Source organism: Corythoichthys intestinalis, chromosome 1, assembly GCF_030265065.1.
Source record: "Corythoichthys intestinalis isolate RoL2023-P3 chromosome 1, ASM3026506v1, whole genome shotgun sequence".
In the NCBI taxonomy this organism is placed as follows: domain Eukaryota; kingdom Metazoa; phylum Chordata; class Actinopteri; order Syngnathiformes; family Syngnathidae; genus Corythoichthys; species Corythoichthys intestinalis.
Window position 1 is genome coordinate 55,647,498 of NC_080395.1, and position 14,417 is coordinate 55,661,914.

A 14,417-nucleotide genomic window follows, 5' to 3' on the forward strand; every position below is an offset into this window, starting at 1 on the left:
TATGTACATTCAAAATTATTATTTTTTAAATAATAAAAACGGATTGCTCACAAACATTTCCAGTTTTGAAGTCATCTCTGAAGAATCACTTGATTTTATAATACTATACAGTACTTGATAAACCCTATACTCATTTTGCATTTATGTTGGCTTTTAAAACGGGACCTGAGTTCAAATTTCTCACCATTAACATGTAAATGTGAACTGATGATACAGTAAAAATCCTTGAATAAAAATCCTTGAATGATTGAATCCTGAAGTAAGCAGGCACTCTAGAGGTCACACTGTTGACAAGCAATTAAAAAGAAACATTTAAATGTTCCCTTACGAAGCAAACACCTCTCTTTGATTCTTCTCCTTCCACCCCTCAAGAATACCAGGAGGACCGAAAATAATTTGTTTCTACTCCTTGCTTTTGGCCACACAAAAAAATCAATAAAATCAAAGAAATTGTATTTTATAACGGGGCGTCTGAATTATTTTCGGCTACACCACCCCTATGAAGAGGAAACATTTTTCTCCCCCTTTAGCAACACCTATAAAAAGTATAATTTGTCTGTAAGGTTATTATTAGAACAGTAAGATTGTTGCCAATAATTGGCACATTTTTGCGTATGAGCGTAATTGGTCTGTAATGTCAGTAAATGACAGACTTCTCATTTTTTTGGCTTCATACCACTCTCTGCCACCAATATTTGAAGACACAGTAAATGCCACCATCGTTTCTCAACCCTCCCTGCAGTCAAAATGAAGCCCAGCGCCACATACTATTCACCATAATGTCTGCTCCTAGCTCTCTGGAAAGTGTATATTTCCCATTAGCGCCCTCTCACCACTTTCTTTTATTTCTCACCCCGGTTAAATAAATATACATACTGGACTGTCTCAGAAAATTAGAATACACAATATTCTAATTTTCTGAGACAGTCCTGTACATTAATCCACCATTTAAAGCAGGGGTGTCCAAACTTTTTGCAAAGGGGACCAGATTTGGCGTGGTAAAAATGTGGGGGGCCGACCTTGGCTGACGTCCTTTACATAGAACAATATACAGGACTGTCTCAGAAAATTAGAATATTGTGTATTCTAATTTCCTGAGACAGTCCAGTACATACAGTGGGGCAAATAAGTATTTAGTCAACCACTAATTGTGCAAGTTCTCCCACTTGAAAATATTAGAGAGGCCTGTAATTGTCAAGATGGGTAAACCTCAACCATGAGAGACAGAATGTGGAAAACCCCCCCAGAATATCACATTGGTTGATTTTTAAAGAATTTATTTGCAAATCATGGTGGAAAATAAGTATTTGGTCTAAACCAAAAGTTCATCTATATACTTTGTTATGTGCCCTTGGTTGGCAATAACGGAGGCCAAACATTTTCTGTAACTCTTCACAAGCTTTTCACACACTGTTGCTGGTATTTTGGCCCATTCCTCAATGCACATCCCCTCTAGAGCAGTGATGTTTTGGGGCTGTCGTTGGGCAACATGGACTTTCAACTCCCTCCTCACCCCGTGGCATCAAAATGATAACAAGAACGGCGAGAAAAAAAACCCCATGACCACACGGGGGGACCTAGTGAATGACCTACAGAGAGCTGGGACCACAGTAACAAAGGCTACTATCAGTAACACAATGCGCCGCCAGGGACTCAAATCCTGCACTGCCAGACGTGTCGCCCTGCTGAAGAAAGTACACGTCCAGGCCCGTCTGCGGTTCGCTAGAGAGCATTTGGATGATCCAGAAGAGGACTGGGAGGATGTGTTATGGTCAATTGAAACCAAAATAGAACTTTTTGGTAGAAACACAGGTTCTCTTGTTTGGAGGAAAAAGAATACTGAATTGCACCATACCCACTGTGAAGCATGGGGGTTGAAACATCATGCTTTGGGGCTGTTTTTCTGCAAAGGGACCAGGATGACTGATCTGTGTAAAGGAAAGAATGAATGGGGCCATGTATGGAGAGATTTTGAGTGAAAAACTCCTTTCATCAGCAAGGGCATTGAAGATGAGACGTGGCTGGGTCTTTCAGTATGACAATGATCCCAAACACACAGCCAGGGCAACAAAGGAGTGGCTTCGTAAGAAGCATTTCAAGGTCCTGGTGTGGCCTAGCCAGCCTCCAGGTCTCAACCCCATAGAAAATCTGTGGAGGGCGGTTGAAAGTCCGTGTTGCCCAACGACAGCCCCAAAACATCACTGCTCTAGAGGAGATCTGCATGGAGGAATGGGCCAAAATACCAGCAACAGTGTGTTAAAAGCTTGTGAAGAGTTACAGAAAACGTTTGGCCTCCGTTATTGCCAACAAAGGGTACATAACAAAGTATTGAGATGAACTTTTGGTATTGACCAAATACTTATTTTCCACCATGATTTGCAAATAAAAATTATTTAAAAATCAAACAATGTGATTTTCTGTTTTTTTTTTTTTTTTCCACATTCTGTCTCTCATGGTTGAGGTTTAACCATGTTGACAATTACAGGCCTCTCTAATATTTTCAAGTGGGAGAACTTGCACAATTAGTGGTTGACTAAATACTTATTTGCCACACTGTATATATATTATATACGTATAGAACATGACAATGACAGAATGAGACTCATGAAGACTCTGCTATTACTAGTATCACTCATCCAACTGAGCGTCTACACAGTTTCCCACATTGATTTCAACATGTCAGGTTTTAACCCCTGAGCTAATGGAGAAGCACTGTTTAAGTGACGATCAAGTGTTGAAGTCTAACTGGAGGTGGCTGATATGAAGATGTTGAGGTTTTCTTTGGGAGTGACCAGATGGATGGTTATGGTATGGGCATGTCTAGAGGAGAGATAGTGGGTATATTGGCAAAAGGATACTGGATTTGCATATGCCAGGCAGGAGGTCTAGAGGACGACCAAAGAGGAGGTTTATGGATATAGTTAATGAGGACATGAAGGTAATTGGTGTGAGGGCAGAGGATGTAGACGACAGGGTTAGATGGAGAAAACTGATTCGCTGTAGCGACTCCTGAAGGGAAAAGCCGAGAGGAAAAGAAGACTGTGGGACAATAAAAACGAGGATGCAAGCCAAAGTTTGGAAATCCCTGGTTTAGGCCTACTGTCCTCAATAATATTCAAAATTTTCTCTGCTCCATTTTATCCACTCCATTTTATCAAGGATTTTGAATGAAACATACAGGCTTTCAACAGAGGCTAAGTCCTTTCATTTCAAATGAATCGGTTGTTTCTCTAAATTTTATTTTCGAAAGGCCAAATAGGCTCCAACAAACACCCTGTCGCCCACGCGGGGGAAACAAGCTTTGACGAAAGGACAGTTTTAGGGGCAGAAAAACAACATTTCCCTCTCACTTATAACAAAGTTGCGCTTTACTTCGTTTGGACGCTAAGTGACGGTAGAAGCTCGGTTTTTGGTGAGTCTCCATGGAAATGGACGAGCGTCTTGGAAGCTGTTGAGGCAGAGCAGCAAGTAAGTGACGTCATGTTATGGCCGTGATGAAGACCGTGCAGGACACTGATGCTTACTTTAGGGACGCGTAGTAATTTAAACAACTAATTCTTACCGTGGATTCATACAGATTATGTCGTTCTTTTTACCTAATTAAAAGGAATCAGCATGGCGTCCGCGACTAGTCCAGTATGTAGCCTACCCATAGTTGTACCCTGATCTTAAAAAGCACCCCCCTTCACCGGCCGAACCGAGGACAAGTGGGTCATAAAATAGAATGATTGGGTTCAAAAGAGAATGAAGATTAAAACCACTGCAATGAATACGGAACCGCACTGGATCTAAACGTAATTTTTGCAGCCTAGCCCCCTTGACACTTCCGACAGCACCTCAAAGCATCAGTTCCCTAATTCACAGACCAGAAAGAACAGCATCAGAGGGCACCTTCTCTACGAAAAAAATCAAAGAAGTTCCAGGTAGGAGTGACTTTTATGAGGAAAAAAATGAATGCAGTACAGTGTCTCCGCAGTTCATACAGTGTGTATTTTTTTTTCTAGCAGTTTCTAGAAAGCTCAGCCCAGACAGCAGAGTCTTCTGGAGGGATGCTGCAGCGAGTGAAGCGCAGATCACCGACAGGTCGGAACCCTTGAATTCCAAATTTGTAATTTTAATTTTAAAGAATAGAATAGAATTCAATAGAATAGAACTTTATTGTCATTGTCAGCAAGAACGTTGTGAACAACGAAATTTGACGTGGCACTCCAGTATAAGAATATGTATAAAAATTTAAAAAAAAAAAAAAAAGAATAAATAATAGGAAAATAGATACTTTAGGTCTGTAAGTGAGTAATTATAGTTGACTTGAACTGAATACTGTATGTTCAATACAGGAATAGTGCAATATGGTCCTGAAGTTAGCAGCGTCATTTGTGCAAAACAAGAATGAAATGCGAATAAAAGTTTGCAATAAATAGAAAAGTTGACATAGTAATGTGCAAGTTCACAGTTTAGTGCAGGTCACAAACACCAGTTGAAGAGCGTTTATGGAGAGTTCAGTTTTTGTGCATTATTAGGGTAGTAATGGCCCTGGGAAATCAGCTGTCTCTCAGCCTGTTAGTCCTTGTTTTATGGGACCTGTAGTGTTTGCCGGAGGGCAGCAGGTCACAGAGGGGGTGGCCAGGATGAGAGCGGTCCTTCATGATATTATTAGCTCTTTTTTGGTAGCAAGAGGAGGCGATGTCCTCGAGGCTGGGCAGAGAGCAGCCGATAATCTTCTGGGCTGTGTTGATGACTTTCTGTAAGGATCTCCTGTCTGCTTCTGTGCAACCAGCATACCACACTGTGATGCAGTAGGTCAGTATGCTCTCCACCGTGGCTCTGTAGAAAGACACCAGCAGCTTCTGTTCCAGGTGGTTCTTCTTGAGCACTCCCAAGAAGTGGAGTCGCTGCTGGGCCCTTTCTACCACTGCTCTGGCATTAGCAGACCAGGAGAGGTCGTCGGAAATATGCACCCCGAGTAGTTTGAAAGAATTGACTCTCTCCACGCACTCCCCATTGATGGCAAGTGGTGCTGGGTGTGTGCCTTTCTTTCTGAAGTCAAGTATGACTTCCTTAGTTTTTGTGGTGTTCAGAAGGAGGTTGTTCTCCGAACACCACACTGCCAGTCTCTCAACCTCCTCTCCGTACGCCACTTCATCCCCTCCAGAGATAAGGCCGACCAAGGTTGTGCTGTCGGCGAACTTAACGATTTTATTGGAGATGTGGGTCGGTGAGCAGTCTGAGGTGTAGAGGGTGAAAATTAGAGGACTCTGTACACATCTTTGAGGGGAGCCTGTGCTCAGCTTTAGAGTGGAAGAGACGTGGTGTCCAAGTTTCACAGACTGGGCGGTTAGATAGAAAGTCCATAATCCAGTGGCAGATGCCAGAGAATAGCCCCTGATGAGAGAGTTTCTCCACTAGAACTTCCGGGATAATGGTATTTAAAGCTTAGCTGAAGTCCAGAAAGAGCATCCTGACATAGGTCCCACGGTTCTCAAGGTGGCCTAGCGCGTTGTGGAGTGCAATGTTTATGGTGTCATCAGTGGAGCGGTTTGCCCTATAGGCAAACTGATGAGGGTCCAGTGTGGGGGACAGAAGGAGCTTGTCAACGGCACCTTTGCATTCACACATTGCAAGATTGGATTAGAGAAAAAAAAATATATATTTTTTTTAAATTTAAATCAAGCGTAACGTGAAAACTAAGCTTGAGAACGATAAATCGATACGACCGGATATCCGGTTTTCCAGGTGAGAGATACAGAAGTATCGATAGTAAAGTTACCATTCGACAGTAATTAGCCATTGAATACTCAGTGAACCGATAGTAGAGATAGAATTCGGCTATCGCGAGCACAAGAATCGGCTTCTAATGCCTAGTTCAATGCATTGCTTAATATTATAATTTAGCTTGTACTTCACATGCTGCGCTTGTGTCTATCAGTGAATGAAGCGCACTTGTCATTCAGTGAATGACACAAGGGCCCGTCATTCACCACACATCGCACACTTAGCTCGAGACCGCACGCATGATATAATATGGACAAGCACTAATCACAGTCGTGGTTGCCTCAACTTCCCATGCATTTCGGCAGAACCGCTACTAGTCGCCGTCATTACCCATCTTCACGGGCGTGTCATAACAACGCGAGAGCTAACGAAACCACTGTAACGCACGCTCCGTAGCAATTTCTTCACAGCCCAAAACGAAACTAGTAGTGGCAACGAAGCAACATGCTAAAACAATGGACAGTGTGATCACAGACGGCAGCGACGTGCTGTGATTGATTTTCAACGCACCCAGGAAAACAAAAGTCGGACTTTGAAGTGATGAAGGCAGCCACATCTGTTCGCATGGGACAGAGCTTGTGTGAAGTGTGGAGCGGTACAGAAATCGTAAGTTTTAACCCTGAGAAATAACCCAAAACAATGCTGGAAAGGGCGGCATATTGTTTCCACGAAACGCAGTCTACTTAAACATGAACATGTGGATTAGTTGATCTTCCTCAAGAAAAATCTGCCCTTCAAAAAAGATATGGACAGTGATGAGCAATAAAAAAATGAGGTAGCACAGGCATAAGTGAATGACTTTGCTGTGTATTTGGTTAAAGTAATGATTATTGACCTGTCTGTCTAAAATTGCATGTTTTTACTCCCCCAATTATACCAGTCGTAAAGCATAATTTATTATTTATTTATGATAACACGAGCAGGTTTAATTCTTTTTTTTTTAAAGAGCTGCTGCATATAATTAATATTTTTTGTTTGTAAGATGTTTACGTTGAAAGTTTGCTCTTAAATTACTTACCTCTTGTGTTAAAAACACCAGGAAATACAGTAATTTAATTACTACACTTTATTGTTGTCTGTGACTGGAGTTTTATTGTATTATCAATCCCATCCAACAAAATGACGGTCATATAGTAAGCCTTATTTTTTTTCTCATAAAAAAAATAAAACATAACATTGTTATGAAATTTTGTTGTTTAATTTTGCTATTAAAAATGTGGTCTTTTTTATATTTTTAAAATACTGTACGAACACACACAACAAATGTTTACGATCGTATCGTTTTCACTCTGTATCGAACCGTATCGTTCTTAAACTGTATAGAATCGCTCGGCCTTAAAAATGTATCGTTTTTTTAATCGAATCGTAACCTGTGTATCTAGATACATATCGAATCGGCTTCATGCCAGAGATTCCCAACCCTTGTGAAAACGTGGTAGCTGCCTGAGGTACCCACCTTAATTTCGACCTTAAATAGCTACTAAAACTATTTGTGTAATGTCATTACAACAGAAGCATTTATGAAACTTAGTTACACATTTGTTTCTCATTTGAGGTGACCTAATATTTATGACTACGTAGCCAGCGCCATACATACTACTATATCACGTTTGATGTTTTAATGTTTTTGCTCTGCATGTTTTTTTTTTTTTTTTTTCATACATACGTATCTCCTAGGATATTGAACACAAAAATGGACTGATTTAAAGCTAAATTAATGTAATACATCAGATACACCCTACCCAACTGGAGGTGGTGATGGAGTACAAGGTTACCTACAATATACACGCGATGTTGTATATAGTGGCAGTCACATGTTAATGTTGAAGTTACTAGCATTTGTCATTTTAACATTTGATGATTAATGCTTCAGTGGTTTACCTAAAACTCGAATAAGTCAATTTGTTAGTACTTCTAATGGCAAGAAAACCAACACAGGTTTTTGGCTACATCTAAATAAAAAGTTGTAAAAGTGCTTAAATTAATGTTTTTTGTTTTAGTTGATAAATGCAAAATGCTGCCTGGTGCCCTATCTAACTGAGCCAGAAAGAAAACTACATTGATCAAGTGTCCCGTTTTGGAGGTGACTAAGGTTGCATTTACACCTATTTATATGATGTGTAATTGTTCTTTGTTTTGTTTTTTGTTATACCATTTCCTTGTATTCTACACAAGCAGCTGTTCATTTCCAGTTCATTTCTTTTCTCGGCATTTGTTGTTCTTCTTAAATCGGCGTTTGCCACTTGGAAAACCAAGCGATAGCCCTTTTCGGACCAATTGGTGCATCCAAATGCTGCAACATATTATATTATATAGACTTAATCAAACAAGTAGTTAGATTTGTGATGTTATCCATTTTTACGATAAATGTTGCAATCACCGCTGTCAGTTCTAGGAGTGGGAACCTCTTGGTACCTCACGATACGGTACAATTTGTGATACAAAGCTCATGATAACGATGATCTGACGATATGGCGATACAACTATTATCGATACATTGGTCAGGAAATCATTCTAGGATTTCTTACAAATAACTAATAAACAGAAAAACAAGTTTCTGCTGTGAATTGGAATGATTTTATCGCTAGTAGACGTCCAATCCATTTGAACTGGGAGGGTGGCAGCGAATCAACATTCGTTCATTCACTGCCATTCCTCCCACTTCAAACGGATTGAACATCTATGGCCGTCAGTGGCAGCCAATGCGGCAATGGGGTAATTTTGGGCCATTTAAGGTCATTTACCTGTTGATTTTCAGTTACTTCCTGTTGATTTTGGGGTATTTTATGGGTCACTTCCTCTTTATTTAGAGTTACAGAACAGGACGTGACCTGGGAATCACCCAAATGAATAGGCAGCGACTCAAACTCAACAGGAAATGACATTTAAATGCCCTAAAATGAACAGCAAGTGACCTGAAATGGATTGGGCGTCGAGCACCGTCAATGGCAGCCTTAGAGTTATCTGAGACACTATTATGGTGGAAGATTTTGGTAGCAACTTGATGGCTCCTTTTTTTTTTTTTTTTTTAAACATTGACCACTTTTTAAAACGGTATCTCGATTCTTGACAGGCGCATATCGATAACCTTTTGGGATACAAAGTATCACGATGTATCACCATTTCGATAATTTGTCACACCCCTAGTCAGTTCCATAGAAAACCATTACAATGCTGCTGGTGCTTGGAACGATACACACCTACATGAACAACGTGAACATCCACAGCGAGATCAAAGAGTGTCGCACCTCTCTTTCTACATGGTTGTGGTCCAATCCATTGGGACAATGATGGGGCAAATGAATGTTCCTTCACCCCCTCTCAATTTCAAATGGATTGGACATCTAGCTCTGTCAACGGCACTGAAATATGAGCATTAACAGCCAAGTCAATGTATGTACGTCTATCGTTGTCAGTGGAAGTCAAAGAGTGCATTTTGGGTCACGTCATTGTAATTTTATGGTACTTATGGGTCACTTACTGTACATTTCGGGGTATCTCAGTGTCACTTCACACATTTTGGATCATTTCCTGTTGATTTTAGGGCATTTCTGGGCCACTTCCTGTTGATTTTGGGGAATTTCCAGGTTTTTCCTGTTGGTTTCAGGGCATTATTGGCCACTTCGTAGATAATTCATTGTCTGCCATTGATGCGCCAGACGTCAATTCCAATTTGACAGGGAGGGGCGAATGAACAAATGTGACTGCGGAAACAAAAGTGAGCCAAGTGCAGTTGTGCACAAATCGAGACGAAAACGAGACAATTTATGGGAAGTTCCCCTATGCGTTTGTTTGTAAAATATCGAAAATGAGGTAAATAATAGAGCGTTTCCCTTCTTGTTTGTGGACTGTCAGTCCAGTGCATGCAAATATACAGTGTGTACCTGTACTAACATATTTCAGTATCTTCGGGTTTGAAGTGCTTCTCACAAGTGTGCACTTTTTCGTTTTTGATCTGCTCCCTGAAATCCTGTTTAGTTTTTCATGCTTTCGTCATGAACATTCCTATTTCTGTAGGTCTGCACGAGCCTCTGCCATGGTCAAAACAGTTGACCACTGGCATTACTTGTGAATCCTTTTCAGATAATATTTCGGTTAGATTCTAAAGTCATGGCTCGACATTTTTAAAGTCTGTAGGGTTTCACAACCATCTTCCTATGAACTCTGGTCCAAGTTACTCTTCAACAATTTTTAAAGTACTTTACTTAATGGGCGTGTATTTAAGAATTACTATTTAGCCGTACTACTGGACAGAAAGGTGGCCCGTTGTATCCATGGCCCAAGGAGGGAGGGGGCCCAAGAAAATCCAGATTTTTTTTCTTGTTTTTCATTTAGTTTCAAATAATTTGGAATTTCCAATCACTGCCAAAGACATATTTACTATAAATGTCTTATGGAACACATTCGTAAACAATGACGTTTAAATACTTCTTTTGCTTTTATTTATTTATTTATTTTTATTGCGGGGGAGGCTACATAAGGGTTTGAGGTGACTCTTCAACAAAGGATTAACCTGGAACGCAATTTTAATGCCATCATGTTTTATTTCTTAATGTGTGCGTTCATGCGCGTAACTTCAAGGTCACGTATGTGCACACATGCACAAAATGTACATTTACATTGTTGCAGCTCAATTCCAACTCATTTAGTTGACTTCTCATTGTAAAAAATGCTTGTGGTGTTATATTTAAATCTTTTATTTTTGATGGTGTATGACCATTTTTGAAGGAGTGTGTATGTTTTGAAAAATAGTACAGTAGTGGGAAAATATGGTTTAGATATTAGAGCTGTCACAAAAGCACAAAAAATATTAGTGTCAAAGTCAAAGTTATGCTTGAAACATCTTTTCAAAAAAAGCTCTTTTTTCCTGGAATTCAGTCCGGAAATCAAGCTTTTCCAAAACCTTCCTCATGTTATACTGCTCATAACTAAAGAATGAAAAAGAGCAGAAACGAACTGTCATTTGGTAGGTTCTGTGTTCATGAAGCCATAGAACACAATGTTCTGCGGCACTTGAAATATCAGTCCCAAAAATCGAAAATGGCCTGTTCAGAAGGGGATATCTTGAAAAATGGCTGGGAGTGAAAGACTTATGTGTGAAATTATCAACACATTATTATATCATTTCACATGTTATTTTGGTGTTTTGGAGTGACACTGATGGTTTGGTAAACTTGTTAGCATGCTCTTTATGCTAAAGTTTTCTGAATAACTCTGAATCGCCATCGACTTATATTCCAGTGCGATTTATAGTCCAAAAAATACGGTAATCCAAACCAGAAAAATTTAAATAAAACATTTTTGAATAGCATGAAAAAGATTATTATATTTGATTTGATTTGATTTATTTCGAGCAGTAATAATGAAATACAACAGCAAGAGTGGAGAAAAAACAACAACAATAATAACAGTAATGATGATCATAACAAAAATAATCACAAATACATATATACTGTATGTAGCTTGAAAAGGAATGGGAAGAAGCCGAGCTGTTTTTGGGTCGCACCCTCAATTTACTCCTTAAAAATTCCATGAGAATACAGATAATTAACTTTTCCATCCTAATACAGTATAATGGAAAGGTAATTAATTTGATAATTAAGAGGAGGGTGCACGCTGACCAAAATGCATATATGAAAGAGCTGGGTGTTGTTGTCAAAGTGATATTTCATTCCTCATTCAATTAAGAGTGTGTGTCTATTTTGTATGTTCACTGCAGCCACCTTCCAATGATGGAAATTGACTCTCTATTTCAGCTGGTTGTAGACAATTTGACCTTTTATAGGTTTGGTATCCTGTGGAGTAAACAGCAAGAATTCTTCATGTATCATCATCACCATAATCATTTGATTGCCATTAACATTGTTCATAATCCTTAAACTCACTGTAGCTAAGTGACACCCTTGCATATGATTTCCATATTTTTAATTGTAATCTTATAACTACAGAGCTGATGTCAACAGGTACAAGCTCCCCCCATCATTTCATTAACTTTTATATTTACTAAGGCGCCACATTTGCTCATTACTGACTGGCCAACTTCAAGTTTAAACAGGGCACCATATCACAAACTTGCAAGCTGTCATATCCCATTCACACTCACCTCCCACAAACAGGACAGATGCCATGAGCTGAAAGATGCTGTAGATGATTGGGAATGCAAACATGGCTTCCTTTTCAGCTGGTCCAAAGGACAACTGAATAATTGTGTTACACAAAAGACTGTTCTGAATACCTGTCTCCACAGCAATTGTACGGCACCTACACACCCCAAAATACAGAATAACAATTACTTTGGATTTGTAATGAGAAGAAGTACACTAAATACTTTGTGATCAACAAATCATTATTAATAATTAAAGACTGGTGCAATTTGACAATATGGATCATAATTGCAATTAAAATGTCTATTGTACGATACAATCCTGCATCATGCACATAGATAAATTCTGTAACATTTTATCCACTTTGAAATACTTTTCATTTATATATTCTATAAGCATAAACATGAGTGTTACTTGAATCACTATGTTGCATTTACTAGTATTTTCACTTTATTACAATCCTTGAAAGATGGTTGTGATACCGGTCAGTTTAAAGAGTATTCATTCATAAACTTTGGCTAATGTATGAAGAATAATAATAAAAATAAACTGAGAAAATATCGCAGAAATTTCATACATTTTTTAAAGAAAAACATCACACTCATATTGTACATTGTACACCTCTATTAACAATTACAACTGTGATAGATACTTTTAATAGGTTTGAATTACTAGAGCAAGTTGGCAACATGTTTGTAATCATACCTGTGCCATGGTTGACCCACAAAGTAAGCCAAAAGGAAACCCATCCCAAAACCAATAAAGGGGTAGATTGTTCCAATTATCCAAAGGTAGGGGTCAATGATCCAGGAAGACTCATAAAGAATCATCCCAACCACAGAAATGATGACAAGGAAAACAACACCTGCAATGGATCCAACCTGAACGGACACACATAAAGTAAATATTACTCTATAGATTTGTTTGGGCAAAAAGAGTATTAGATCATTGCAAATCCTTACCTTGAGGATCCTTTTAGCATAGTGGGGCCATCTATGTTTAATGCACATTCCAACAGTGACTGGAACAAGGAAGGCCACAAGAGTGACACCTGAAGAAACCCAATTAGCATGCCTTTTGTATTGTCTTTGTTTTTACAGGACCAGAACAAAGCATGTCCGACATGGCATAAAAGAGTGAGTGTAATTAACAAAACCAACATGTCTTGCCTCATGCAAAAAAAAAAAGTATTTGATGTATCTGTAATCAACATGAGTAAAATAGTTACCAATTGTATCATATGGAATTTGGATGGGGTCTGACGAAGTCCAGATGGAGGTGTATATGAGAAGACATAGTGGCATCATTCCCATGGACAGTGTGGTGGAACATGCTGTCATAGTAATACTGAAGGGAGTAAAAGTTAACAGTGACAAGCTTCTTTGCTTATACAGTGTATCACAAAAGTGAGTACACCCCTCGCATTTCTGCAGATATTCAAGCATATTTTTTCATGGAAAAACACTTACAAAATGACACTTTGACACAATGAAAAGTAGTCAGTCTGCAGCTTACTGTATAAAATAGAGTTCATTTATTTTCCCCTCAATTCAAAATATAGCCATTAATATCTAAACCCCTGGCAACAAAAGTGAGTACACGCCTTAGAAACTACGTACATCCCTAAATGTCCAAATTGAGTACTGTTTGTACGGGTACGAGTACGGCATATATATTTTTTTGTTTTTTGGGGGGAGGGGGGTTTATCCACTAAGAATGGTCCCACATTTTTGCATAGTGCCGTGCAATAATGTACATCAAATTAATCGGACAATTTGCTTTGATTCAGCCAACACACATATACATAACAACCTTTTACCTTAGGTCCATGTCTCCCTCAAGCAAGCGGCAGATAATATTGGAAATGGCGCCTCCAGGACAACAACCCAAAATATTGATAGCAATTGCCTGAACAGGTAGCACATTAAATGCGAATGATAATGCACAGGCAGTAAAAGGCATAATGCCGAATTGGCAGAGAAAACCAACAGCGATGCCCCAGGGTCTCCTCAGGTGCCCCCAAAGTTTATGGGCATTCAGAGAGCAGCCCATGGCAAGCATGATCATCGCCTGCATTACAGTGAACACAATACTTAATGCCAGATTCAATTTTGCATTTAAGTCAATGTTTGGAACAAGGCAGTTAGCACCGGTGCAGATTGTGGCATCATCATCGCAGGCAGAAAAGTTTGCAGTTGTTTCCTTGAAGCTTGACATGCTGGAAATGTGAAAGAACTGTCTTTGCCAGCCAACTTTGTTAGAAAAGATGGATGCGGCAGCAATTCATTGAGTTTGCTGGATTTAATCCTTTCCTTTTCGTGATTATCCGATCTGTCCACGCCACTGCTCCTTGTGTCTTGTTTGCCAACTGCAAAATTGGTGGCAAGAAAAGTTGGTGGAAAGATGTTACACTATTTATGGGGTAAATGTTCAAAGATCATGGACACAGACACAGCTTTGATGTTTATGGTTGCACAATTCTTCCTTCAAAAGCCCTTTGGCCTCTTTAAATTTTATTAACGCATAGGACTTGTCCAAACC

General features: G+C 39.3%; 1 protein-coding gene across 1 annotated transcript; it reads right to left on the reverse strand.

Moving 5' to 3' along the window:
• Positions 1 to 4,541: 4,541 nt before the first annotated feature.
• LOC130912330 (ileal sodium/bile acid cotransporter-like) lies at positions 4,542 to 14,093 on the reverse strand. The gene is made up of 8 exons (XM_057830349.1): positions 13,696 to 14,093; positions 13,105 to 13,223; positions 12,839 to 12,927; positions 12,582 to 12,757; positions 11,876 to 12,033; positions 11,496 to 11,567; positions 5,464 to 5,600; positions 4,542 to 5,327 (listed from the first exon to the last, which is right to left on the reverse strand). The coding sequence occupies exons 1-8, from the start codon at positions 14,091 to 14,093 to the stop codon at positions 4,542 to 4,544; spliced, it is 1,935 nt and encodes a 644-aa protein (XP_057686332.1).
• Positions 14,094 to 14,417: the final 324 nt, after the last annotated feature.